This window comes from Numida meleagris, chromosome 11 (genome assembly GCF_002078875.1).
Source record: "Numida meleagris isolate 19003 breed g44 Domestic line chromosome 11, NumMel1.0, whole genome shotgun sequence".
NCBI lineage: Eukaryota > Metazoa > Chordata > Aves > Galliformes > Numididae > Numida > Numida meleagris.
In genome coordinates, this window is record NC_034419.1 from 13,634,269 (window position 1) to 13,647,429 (window position 13,161).

The 13,161-nt window shown below is 47.6% G+C and overlaps 1 protein-coding gene across 4 annotated transcripts in view; it reads right to left on the reverse strand.

Annotated features, from left to right (window-relative positions):
* The window catches only part of PRICKLE2 (prickle planar cell polarity protein 2), an 89,706-nt gene that overhangs the window by 20,669 nt on the left and 55,876 nt on the right, over positions 1-13,161 (reverse strand). For all 4 annotated transcript variants that reach the window (XM_021409165.1, XM_021409163.1, XM_021409167.1 and 1 more), the window contains one exon: positions 7,006-7,189. In XM_021409165.1, coding sequence (XP_021264840.1) covers positions 7,006-7,189 — 184 coding nt within the window. The remainder of the gene's footprint in view (positions 1-7,005; positions 7,190-13,161) is intronic.

Here is a 13,161-nt window from a genome sequence, read left to right on the forward strand (position 1 = left end):
CTCCAAGCTAAAACAGAAAAGGGGAAGATAGAAACCAGGAGAAAGGAAAGAACACAATGTAAAATGAGGGTAGGGAAAAGCCTTTAAAGTGGAGCCAGCTTTATTCAAAGGCACTGAGGAAAGTAATTACATTAGTTTACAAATGCCTTTGTGTTCTGCAGCCTTCCTAGGTTTGGGCTCTGTTTCCAGTTTAACTTTGTCAGCTTACAAGCCCACCCCATCCCTGCCGAACACAGGCAGGAGCGTGGCTTCTGCTGGTGGCCCCAAAGGCTCCTCGCCAAAGGCAGAGCACCCCCGGCCCCTTTGTGGGCAAAGTCCTACACCTCCTCCAGGAAGGAAAAGTTTGCAAACAACCTGTGAGCTTATGGCATTGATAAAAGATTTCTTTGATGAAGGAAATAAAAGTGGGGGTGGAAAAGCAAGTGCTTTCAGGCAGCGCGTACTCAGGTTGCAAACACAACACCCTTCTGCCAGGTGCACCCCATGCACAACACCCCAAGCACCCACCAGGCAGGGCTGCTCGGTGTGACCGTACTGCTGGAAGGGCCATAAAGGAGCATGAGGTGTCCTGGCGTGCTGCAGCAGCAAGTGATGACTTGCAGAGCCGCAACAGCTGGGCAGTAGACCTGCTTTGCCTTCCCCAAACCAGCCCTGCCAGGGCAGGATGCACCAGCCCTTGTGCAACGCAGTGCCTGGATATGACCCCAAAAAGGGACCACGGTTGGGTAAGCAGGGGCTTGGGAGATTTGGGAGTGTGATGAGTTTTGGCCCAAGCAGGCAGAAGGCAGCGGGTGGCTGCAACAAGCCCATGCTGGCCTTTTAGCAGCACGTGAGACATGGGGTGATCATAGAATCGTTTGAGTTAGAAGAGACCCTTAAAGGTCATCTAGTCCAACTCCCCTGCAATGAACAAGGACACCTACATCTCAGCCAAGTGCTCAGAGCCCATCCAGCCTGACCTTGAATGTCTCCAGGATCTTTTACACTGAGCACTTGGAATCTACAGAGGAATGATGCCGATGCCTTTGTTAGTTCTACCATTCCTGCTGGCTTCCAGTAGAAAAAGAAGGTGGAAAACAAACAAACCCACCACATATAAATAACTTTCTGGAAGCATCTGCAACATTTTGCAAGTGCTTGCACACATACACTCACAAAAGAGCTCTACAGATCACAGCCAACGTGAAGCTAGAAAATGGGTTCAGTTGGGCCCACACCTGGCACGTCCTCCTCCTCCATAGACATCCCGATACAAAGCGCTTCTGTATTCCTCAGAGCAAAACAACCCTGGCAGCAAGGCCAGGCACCCTGGAACAAAGCAGGAGTGAGTGCTGCAGGGCTGCAGCCAGGCACGTCTCATGGCAGCAGAACACCCTGCAGGGCGACCACGGACCCACCTCCCTGCTGTGCACATGAGCAGGCTGCTCTGCAACTAGGGAGCTGCTGCCGGAGGGGAGGCATTAAAGGCATCTTGGTGTGCTTGTTGTTATTTAGAACTACCTATCAACTACGGTCTTACAATTGACGACCCCCCAGGGAGTGTGTACAAAACCAGTTCAGCAATTTCCAGGCTGGAAATTGTGCTGGAAAAGTGCCACAAATGAAGAGAGTTGCGGAGAGAGACACACAAAAGCCTCAGGTGGGAGAAGATCGCTTCCCAGAGCCACTTGCTGACAGCAGAAAGCATCCCCAGTGCTGGGCTGTCCTGCACCCCTGCTCCCACAAACCCACCCTAGAATCACAAGGACAAAGGCAGGGAACAAAGAGTAACAATTCCCATAACATCTATTTGTTCTGGCACACTGTGCAGCTCTCCGTGCACTCCTCTCCCACGGCTAATGGCAGCGCATCCGCTTGAGTGTTGCTGTTCCCTGGTTTCTTGTTGAGAATGACATCAATTTCTGTCAAGCTTTTGGAGCAGCTCTTGCTTTATAAAAGATCCTGCAGAGACATTGCTTCCTGCTGGCATTAAAGAAGAACATTTGAATCAAGGACACACATCCACAAGTTTTAGACTTGTGAAAGCACACGCCATGAGGTTTCTTTTTCTTAGCAAAAAATTGAAATTGGATTAAACAGAGAGAGAAACAGCGCTTTCAGAAGCATATGAAGGTGGTCTGGCTGTGGTGTGCTGTCCAGCCGACCCCCACATCCTCAGAGTCCCCTGGAGCACCAGCAGTTATAGCAATCATCTGCCGCATTGATTGCAGCTGATAATTCCTCTGGGTATGCCACTTAAAATGCTCTTGTATTTATAAGCTGTGGGATAGCGTGCTAGAATAATGCTGCAGTGAGAACAGGCTGTAACTGTACACTGGAATAAAGCTCCAGGACAATACACTGGGATCGCTCTGTTTTATTTTCCATTCCCTGCTCTTCCCCTGCCTCTTACCTCTGTCATCCATCACATGAGTGCTTCAAATCTGAGAACCGTGCAACCCACGTCAGACCAGTGCTTTTGTTTCTGTGGCCGATGAAAGCAGCCAATTCCTTCCCTGACAAGATAGCTCAAGAATTAAATTGTTTTAACAGCTCCCATCGGCTCACAACCAATAAACCAGTGCCCTAGGACACAGAATCAGTACAGAGGTCCAGATGCATGGCTGTGCCCTGTTTTCCTCTAGCAGACTGGGAACATGCTCATGCCTCCTCCTCCAGCGGTCCATTGCAGGGTGGGGGAACAGCTCAACTCCAGGCCATGAGCTCACAAGGTACAACTGCTCTCAGCATCAGGGCAAGGTCGGGAATTATTCATGGAGATCTTGTTATTCCTGGCCATAAATTATCTATTTCCCCTTGTTTTGGGGCTTAAGGCATAGGGTTGCTTTGGACTGTCTTGACTATCCCTAGCTGCATGTAAGGAGTGAAATAGTTTGCTGGATTTATAGGGCTCAAGAAAGGGTGAGAAGGTAAAATGCACTCAGTCATGATCCATAGGCACAAATGAGGCACACGTCCTCCAGAGACAGCTGGCCCAGATAAATGACTTTCTGCCACACTGAGGAGGTGAAAGCGGTTATTTGTAGGTAAGGTGTAAATGCATCCTCACTGTAGGTTTGTCTCCACTGACCTTTGCTCACTTAGTGACCTGAACAGCAGCTGATGGTGCCTGGAGGTCCTGTAACTGAGGGCTGTGCTATCGGCCTTGCAAAAGATCCAAGCGGAAGAATCAACATGTACATCATCTCCTGAACAAATTCCCTGTGACACCAATAGCCTCACACCACACTGCAAAGCTCTCTAGGTCCCAGCTCTAGTGGCTGCCTTAGAAGAAAATGATCTTCTGAACTGTAGCATGGCTAATTTTAGCTCAGATGAGATTTTCCTAACTTTTAAGGGATTCAGTTTGAGCAACTGTGCTGTCAACAAGAGGGAATTAAGTTCTTACAGCACATACAAAGGTCTTGAATGCTGGCATGTTGGAGCCATACAGAAAGCCACACCGCAGCTGAAGTCAAGGCCCATCCTTTGTTTCATTTGAGATCTGTGCCCACAGCCAGCTGCTCCTATTATTGAGACACAATAAAGACAGGAATCCTCAAAAGCCCCTTGTATCCAGAAATTCAAGCTGGCATGTTATAACATCTTTGGGTTTCTCCAAACCACAGGCTCAAGGAATTCAAGGCTGCGCATTCACATGCATTTACACAGCCCTTGCCTAAATATGTGAAAAACACAGTACAGAAGCACTTATTCTCATGCATCTGCCCCCAGACATGGTGTCAGTGTGAGGCAGCCCTGCGCTCGGGCTGCCAGCCCCAGCAGACAAGCTGGCTCCCCGTCCCCGTGGCCTGGGATTTGGGTTTGCCCAGGATGGGTTTCTATTGCTGTCTACTTATTTCAAGACTTTCACATTTCTCTCTATCTGGCCAGGGAACCACAGACCGGCAGAAAGAAGTACTTCTCCAAGCCCTGAGCTTCCGTTTCTCCTTCCATACAGCCCCACTGTTCCCATCCACAACTGCAGCTGCGTCTTCCAGAAGAGAACTCCAACTTCTACCGCAAGACCATTTTTCATCAGGGTCCTGGTGCAGGTGAGATGAGAGCTCACAGCAACCTCGCGGCCACCCTGGGCAGCCAACTGCTATTGCAAGAAACCACATTTTCGGATTGCGTTGTAATTTATGGAGCTCACTCTTGGGTTTTTACCCTCCGCCTTCCCTGTTGGCAGGCTGCCACTGAGCCTTACACCTCTGATAGTTTGAAACCTCTTCCAATTTCCTGCCTGAATGCATTCAGAGCCAGTTTCTATCTATGTTTGTGTGCCAAAGTTTTAGCTTGAGTAACTGCTCTTCCTCCTATAATGCATAGGGAGTGATCCAGCCCTTCAACTGGGGACACCAAATACACCAACTCTTCTGGGCTCCTCCGCACAATAATATTTCCAGTCTCCTTGTTCAAATACTCTTTCTTGAGCATAGGCATCATAAATTTTAGCCCATTTTCCTGATGAATTTTTACCATAATTTATGCAGTTGAATTTTAGTGTTTTTTTTATTATTATCTTCAACCCTGTGGTACAAACTTGTTTAGAAATATATAATAGATATGACTGTTGCGTAAGGACTTTGTAGTCCTGCATGCTGACTAGACATAATACAAAGAAAAACTTGAGCTTTGTTCTTCAACGCAGTGTTTGGATCATGATCTGTAGACATTGGACAAATGCTTAAGTAACCAACACTATTTTCACATGGTTGGCATGCGCCATGGGCCAGCTGACCACTCCCAAATTAGTATCCAGAAATCCAGTGAGACCTTGTATGTTTGGGTTGGTTTCCCTTTAGATTATATTTAATAAATATTTTAAGCTATGGATGGAAGGGACTCTCCAAATTCAGAATGACCTGCTGAAACTGCCAAAAACCGATGTTATGGTTGTTGGCCAACTTCCCCCTCGAAATCCTGCAAATTGCTGTGCTGAGTGAGACACGAACACTGTCTCCCAAGAACAGCAAGGTAGGAAGGCTGCTGTCCAAGTACAATAAGAGAGCTGCATTAGTCTTTCAGGGGACTACTTACCTCCCCAGCTCATATGCTGTGCGGAGATTTTAATAAAGTAGAATATTGCAGAAGTTGTTTCCTTTCATCTGTTTCGTGTCAGAGAAATACAACAGCGAGGCAATGGAAGGTAGAGAAAATTTCACTGCCTGCAAATCTGTCTTTTCACCCCAGCCTGACAGTGGTGTCCCAGCCCGCAGCTGGGCCCACCACCAAAGGCTCCCAGCAGCTGCAGGCTCAGACACCAGTCTTCAGGAGGCTCCGCGGCACATTCTCTCCATATCACAACCATCACCACCACCTACAGGCACAAACCAAAATCTCATCAGCATCCAGGTCCAACACTAGAACTCGCACAGAGCTCATACAATTAAAGTACAAAACCTCAAGTATATTCAGTGCCATACATTTCCTTTGGCAGGCCTTCTGCAACGCCACTCACGCAGCAGTCCTGCACTTTCTCTCCCTCCAAACACTACCCCTACCCTGAAGACAAACAGAAATCAGAAGCTCAGGGAGCTGCTCTCCATGCAAGGACAACTCCTGGCCCCATACAGCAATGCCGCAGCCACACCTTGCTTTTGTCTCTTTAGAGGCTCATCTGAGGTGTGAAATGCACCCGAGGGGCCAGCAGATGAGCTAGGCTTGGAAGGATTTCAGTGCTTATGGCTGCTCTTCATCTCCATGGTGATTAGAGAGAGGTCTGAAGTGTCAGATCTGCTGAAAGCCCCAGCAATGCCCCTAGAGAAGCGTAGTCAGTAAGCCAGTGTTTGTACTGAGAAGCACGGTGAACTCTGAAAGAAACAGATGCTGGAAGAACCTAAAAATGCACTAACCTGGGTAATGCAGGAGATGTCAGTACCTGCTGCTAGAGGTACCAGCTTGGGCATGGTCCTCCAGGGTGACTTCTGAAACCCACCTGGTTTGTGTCCCCTCGGTGTGGAGGACATCAGCACCATCTGTACCTGACCATGCACCCAGTGTGGTGCCTACTGGGAGGCTCAAAGGGAACATCTTCCACAGGAAGGGGACAGAAGGCAAGGCTGCTCCTTGATTTGCATGCTTGGATGGCACCAAGTGAAACGTACAGTGCTGTGGAGCTGAGAGCAAGCACTGAGCCAGGCTTGCAAAAACAAGAGGGGGGAAAAAAAAGAAACCCAAACAACTGGATTTTCTCTAAACAGACAGATAATATTTACAGCCTATGGATGGTGCCAAAATATTTCAGGAAATGCCTAAGCCCTTCTGAATAAAAGCTCAGGAAAACACAGTATTTAAAGACAGTAACAATGAATGAAAGCCTTCCACACTCTCCCAACCTCCTTACACGATTTAAAATGATTGCCATAGCAATTATCAAGGCTAAGCGCATTTTGCAATCTCCTCTGCAAATTAAGTTCAGAGTTGAACATGTAAAAGATCAGCATAAAAACTAAACGAATCCTGTAAAGCGCATGGAGCAGAAATCAATGGGCTTTCCACACAGCATGCTAAGGTCTAATCCATCCCATTAAACTCCTGTGACAGAGATGCTGGAAAGAACAGCTCCAGAGAAGTTCAAGCAAGTCATTAACATCATGACTGAAGTGCCCATCCTCAAAGCCTTTGGCCCATTTTTACAGCAAGCTGCTCCCTCTGTGCAGCAGCGTGGTGGCCCAAGAGAGTAGGACACGTGCACCAGCTGCCCTGGACACACAGGCATCCTATCAACTTTTCCCCCACAAAACAGCAGTAGGCACGTTTTTCCCGTTTCCTTTCATCACCACCACAAACTCCATCCTGAAAGTACTTTGTTTCTCCATCTCTCAGTTGCCAGTTATACCTGCAGACACAGAAAAACCCAAGTCCCATAAGGGTTACATCTCTATTTTGTTCCATTGGTGCGCTCAGAACAGACATGAACAGCACACAGCCAGCACCCACACACCTACAATAAAACAAGGGCGATTATTTTTGAAGTGTGAATTTGCATCATGTATCTGGGAAGCCTGGCATTAGGGTTACCTGCTCGGGTTTCAGGCCGGGAGGTACCCATGCATACTCCTCCAGTGCACAGCCTGAGTCGTCGTCGGAGGTGGAATTCCTCTGGAAGTCGAACATCAGCTTGGTGACGGTCTTCTCCATCTCCAGAGGCATAACTGTTACAATGTGCTCTTCCTGGGAGCACTTACAGTGGAGACAAATCTTCCTGCAAGAGAGGGAAAAGAAGAGATTATAGAATCATAGAATAGTAGGGTTGGAAGGGACCTTAAAGCCCACCCAGTTCCAACCCCATGCCATGGGCTGGCTGCCCCCCACCATCTCAGTCTGCCTAGGGTCCCATCCATGGCCTTGATCACCTCCAGGGATGGGGCACCCACAGCTCTGGGCAGCTGCGCCATGGCCTCACCGCCCTCTGAGTACAGAATTTCTTCCTAATATCTAACCTAAATCTGTTCTCTATCAGTTTAAAGATGAGATTCCCTGATGAGCTGTACTGTAAATGGGAAAGAAGAGAGCTTCCTGCCAGCCACTGGCCCATCACTACTCAACACAACCATTTTTTTTAATGCTCAGGTGTCTTCTAACGCAGTATTTGTCTCTCTCAAACAGAGGAAATAAAAATTCATATTTTCTATGACAACATTTGGCAATCCAGCTGGGTCAGGCTGTCAAATGTTTGGGGCTATGTAATTGCTCTTCCCTGTACTGCAATGCAAAGAGCATTCTCAGGAGCCACTTGGTGCGAGGGCCACGTGTCTGTCTGGCAGGAGCAGTGTGCCAGCCGGTAATTGTAGGGCAGCAAACAAATTTAGGACAGCGACCAAATTTAGGACAGCCGAGCACTTGGCTAATGCACAAAATGGTGGATTGATTGAGAAGCTGTGAATGACAAGTCTTTTCAGCATGCTGATAGCATAAATTTGCTTATTAAAGTAGCATAAAAATTGATTATAGTCTGAACATATAAAGCTAAATTAAATTAAGGGAGGCAACATAAGCCAGGGTTGCACGCCAGCGGGATGCTAACAGCCTGGCTCGACGGCTTACGCGCTGCCCCGGACACATAATAAAAACCGAAAGCACAACTGAAGGTTGCCATTTAGCACACATTAGCTTAATTCGATGCAACTACCACTTCTTAACATTCCTTTTGTGGGCTTATTCCTGCAGCTGGTGGTCCACAGGAGACGTTCCATGGGCTTGGAGCTGAGTGAAGGACAGATAGGGGTGAGAGTGAAGGACGAACTGGGCTGAAAACACTCCCCACGCCCCCAAAAAGGGGTTACAGTGAGCGCTGATAAATTGGTTTCTATTTCTGAAAATACAACGCTCTTCCACGATATGGGTCAATGGTATCTATTTTGAAGTAACCACACAGGATTCTGAATTAATTTGTGCTAATCAAACATCGGTGACTTCTATGGAATTAGGCATCCTTTTGCTTTTCTTCATACAGCGGAAGGGGGAATCAGGCTCACGTCTCAGAAATAATAAGGTAACAGACAAAAAGCAAGGGAGAAGTCTCTGTGATCATTGCAGCTTTCTCTGCTATAGCGGAAAGCAAAGAAAATAGGAGGGCAGCAATAGTTAAACATCAGGGCTTTAATTCTCAAACACCTTTCCTTCTTTTTCACTGCTGCATAAAGGCCAGCGAAGCATACCAGTGCTCAGCTCCAGCTTTGAGTCTAAATTTCCACTTGGCCATTACAGCACAAAAAATGCTCTCTAGCAAAAGTCAAGAGGCTCCGTTCAGTCAAGCCAGGGAGATTTGCCAGATTTTCCCATTTCCTGCCTTTCATCAGATCTAACATACACACAGACCCAAACGCACACCGAGCGTCTGGTTCGCATCCAGCCACAAAGTCTCGGCATCGCCTCTGGCTGTTACCTTAAAAAATAATCAAGGCGCAATTTCATGTGAATACTTTAATTTATCAGCTACTGTGGAAAGGCTCTGCCACAGCAAAGCCACTGGTTTCATAGCTGTTTCCATCTCATTTCATGACATGATTAGAAGCAACTCAACATGCAACAAGATGTTAAGAATAATTAATAGCTCCAGAGCCTCAAAGTCAGCGTTTGTGACTTGGGCAGTTATCCTAGTAGAGTTTAGGACTCTTTTGCCAAATTTAATTTTCAGAACATCAATCACACGCTTCAAAGGGAGACAGCCCAGCAGTCTGCTCTTGGAAAACTAATGAGAGAGATGGTGGTATCAGGTGGCAGGATGGAGAGAACAGCCCCGGGAGGGAGACTGAGCGAGGGCAGCCTCTGTCCCAGTGCTCTGGGATGTGTTACATGCCAAGGGCCATGGGTACCACAGCAGCATGATGGAAAGGAGTTCCCACTGCCATCTGGGTTTTGGAATCAGCTCCACATCTTCCAGCGGTGGCTAAAGGAGGTTGCCATGAGGATTATTCACCAGCCATACCCCCTGACGGCAAAAGCCATATTGCTTAAAATTGCTTGAGAAGATCAGAAAAGCAAAGGCTGAGAAGGACACATGGAGCCCATCTGCTCAGTGGTGACGTCCCCAGGCCAGGACAATGGGCTTTGTAACCACTCTGCACTGTCAGAAAGTGGGCATCTCCAGGCACGGACTTTCTGCCACCTCCCTGGGTAAATCACACCAACTTCAAGATCTTGCCCTTGAGAGGTTCAGTTCTCCTTCTTTCCCCTCATTAAAAACAGAAGATTAACAGTTTTAATTACAATTATTTTCTTTATGTTAGGATATGTTGTTTCATGGGAACAATACCAAGTGTCTTAGGAGTATCTTTCTACTTCTATGATATGGTTTCCATGACTTCTTCACATAGGTCTCACTTACTCAACTTTTATCATCTTTCAGCTCTCTATAATTAAAAATAATTCCCCATAGTAAAAGCTTAATATAAAATTGTACATTTCAAAACGTGAGATGAAATTGAAAAAGCAATATCCCCAACCACATTCAGAGCAGAATGGCTCTAAGCAAGATAACACCAGTGCAACAAAGTGCTGATGCGCGATTGTATGGATGGTGGCAGAAGTGACAAGATCCTGGTGGTGCTGACACTCTGGTGCAGAGCCAATGGCTTTGGGAGATATTTGGGGCCACCAGCACACCTCACAGCTCATTAGGCATTACCAACGCTGTGTGATGAGCACACTGGGGTGTCCCAGAGAAAGCAGAAGAGATCTGCAAGCTTATCATGCAGAAGGGCTGCCCTGCTGAGTATCAGAGATGCCCAGCAACAGAGAAGCCACTGGGCTGGAGATTTTGATGCTGTTCCTGAATGTTGGGAATGTCTCCAGATCTTGCTTGACACAGAGCTGAGTGAAGACTGCTGAACAGAAGCCTAGTGATGCTATGTTTGCTAATAAAGCACAGAGAGTCAATGGCACCCCCAACCTTGGGCCCAAAGAGCAAACAGAGGAGCTGCCAAACAGCAGGAGCCTGTGGGCAAAGAACAAAGAAGAGAGGGAACATGCCGCTGCGGGAAGCACAGCTACAGAGCATCCCATGGAGCTGTGCATGGGGCAGCCCCACAGCCAGGCTGAGAGAGAGGGAAGAAAACGGAGAAAATGACATTTCCTGGTTTCAGATTTAGCTGGAAAGAAGCCCGCCTTGAATTGACTGCACATGGTACAAAGCAGCAGTGGCTCAAAAACAGATTGAAAAATTTGTTCGACTTAAGGTCAGCAATTCATCTGATGAAGTTACAAGATGGAGGGATGTGATTTTGCAATGGCTGCTTGACGTGGTGCTCCTGGCACACATGGGACCCACCGTCTCATGCAGCCCTCAGCTGAGCACTCCTCTTTCTACAGCAAAAAAACACACCAAACCAAACCAAAAAACAACAGGGGAGTGTGAAGGAAGCAGGGCCAAACAGATCAAGAGGAAAATCTGGCTCCCAAGCCCCTCTTGCTTTGGATGCAGAAGCATGTTTCCAGGCAAGGTCCATCTCCATGAGGTTCAACGTGAGCCCAACTCATCTGCAGGGTCTGTAAGACAAGGATGTCTCTTGTTACATACAGCAGTTAAGAAGACACAACCTCTGCCATTGCCAGAGCCCCTGAGCAGCCCTTTTGTAACCTCAGCAGCACCAACAGTAAGTCCAACTGCTGAAAAAAATAGGCAGGAGGCTCTGGAGAGCTTTGAGCGTGCCCAGAGCTTTCTGAAGACAGCCGAGGTCTCCCTGTTGCGAAGACCTTGCAATGACTCTGAACTGGGAAAATGCACAAGCAGAGCTGAAAACCCTGGGAAAGAGGACTGGGAGCAGAGAGAGCCTGAAGCCAAGGCAGCGGGAGGAAGAAAACAGCTCTTCGCAAATGGTTTGGGACAGTGGGAGCGGTGCCTGCCAAGCTGGCCTCTTGCTGCATCCTCCCAGCCAACAGCTCTCAGGCTGCACGAGCAGGGATTTGCTCTCCTGGGCTTGTTAATGCAATGCTCCTTCCCGCATAAACCCCATCTGCCTTGCTGAGGATCTTATTTCTAGCTAAGTTGGATGGGCACATGGGTGTCAGGGCATCACGCAGCAAACACCACCATGTTAAAATTCCTCTTGGATATAGAAGGAACATGGCAAACAGCTCTTATCACCCACTGGCACTGCTTATCTCTGTTCCTTGATTGTTTTTTTCGGGATGGAAATAAATGGGTTGCATGAGGGAGCAACCCTGTCACTGAGACAATGTGAGAACAGAGCCTTGTCTGCAGCACGGGGCCAGCAGACGTCTGTGTTACGCTCTATTATAAAGGATTTGCATGCATTTGTGCACATATTAGCATGCAAGATTGGGAATCCCTCAAAAAAGCAATTCTCTACTCAGCTTGGATGCAATGTGTAAAATATAATGGGGCAATTCCCTTGCATCAAGGTGTAAGATATACACGGCAGTCCAATTTCTTTCTAGGACTGAGCCATCAATCTGATTGCAATCAGACTTTTCGGTCACTTGTCAGTCACCAAACTATAAGACTTCATGCAAAAAGGGAGAGGCTGAGGATTTGGAGTGGCTCATGTGACCCCTGAGCCTCTTAACAAGGGCTTCTCAATGTCTCTGCCTGTTATCTCCTCCCTTCATTTGGGAGCTAATCAGGCATCCTCCCACCCCGAGCTTCAGCTACTCAGATCCATTTCCACAGATCCCACAGGCAGGCAGACATCTGCCCAAACTGAAAAGTGAACACAGCCCTACACTCCCACAGACTGCCCTGCAAATCTCCCCCAGCACAGGCATCACTCTCCCATTTTACAGATGGGAAAGCTGAGGCACAGCAGCAGGAGATGTTGTGGGGCTCATAGGGAGCACACAGCCTGGGTTTCCCCATTGACAACTGAAGCATCAGCTTCTGCACAGGAGCCCCAGGAGAGATGCTGGGTGCCCACAAAGCTCAGCTACATAGCAACATCTTTCTGGACAAAACTTTTTGCCACTTCATACTCTTCCAGACTCCAAAAAAACCTATCAGCAGCAATGAATGGCAAAGACTTTGCGTCATCCTTAGGTTGAAAAGGAAAGCTTTTATCTGCAAAACTGGGGCACAGGAAACCAATGGAAGGGTCACAGGCATTTCCAGTAGCAACAGTCCAAAGGACAAGGTGCTCTTGGTGTCCTCCAAGGACAGCTCACTTGACCCAAGGTGCCGTAAGAGCAGTTGGCTTAAAAGATCAACACAAGACAGCAGCAGCAGAGTACTGCAATGCCAAGAAATGAAGGAAGGAAGAGTCCAGCAGCCAAACTATTCCCATAGATGCAGCTCCAGTGCTGACAGTGGAGAGGGCATAGCTGCACATCTCCAGAAAGGTTGGCAGTGGGTCTCTTCATTGTAATTCCTTCTGATCTTCCTGGTGCCAAGAGCAGCAATTGCTAATGTACTGATGTTGGCATTGAAACTTTTATTGTGAACCTCATTTCCACTCCTGGAAAATTTCTCCTCTCCTGGCTGATGCTGTCCACGCTGAGTCTCAGACTGGAGACTCATTTTATTTCTAAGACTTGGTAAAAAACCTTTACCATTTCAAGATTTCTTCTTGCTTAATTACAAAAAAAAAGAAGAAAAATAAAAAATAAAGAGCTATCCCTAGCATTGCAGAAACAGTCTCAGAGGATTTCCTGGTTGGGCTGCCTTCCCGGTGAGTCAGGCCACCCGTTCAAGGATGGGTCCACATCACATCAGTCCCCGGT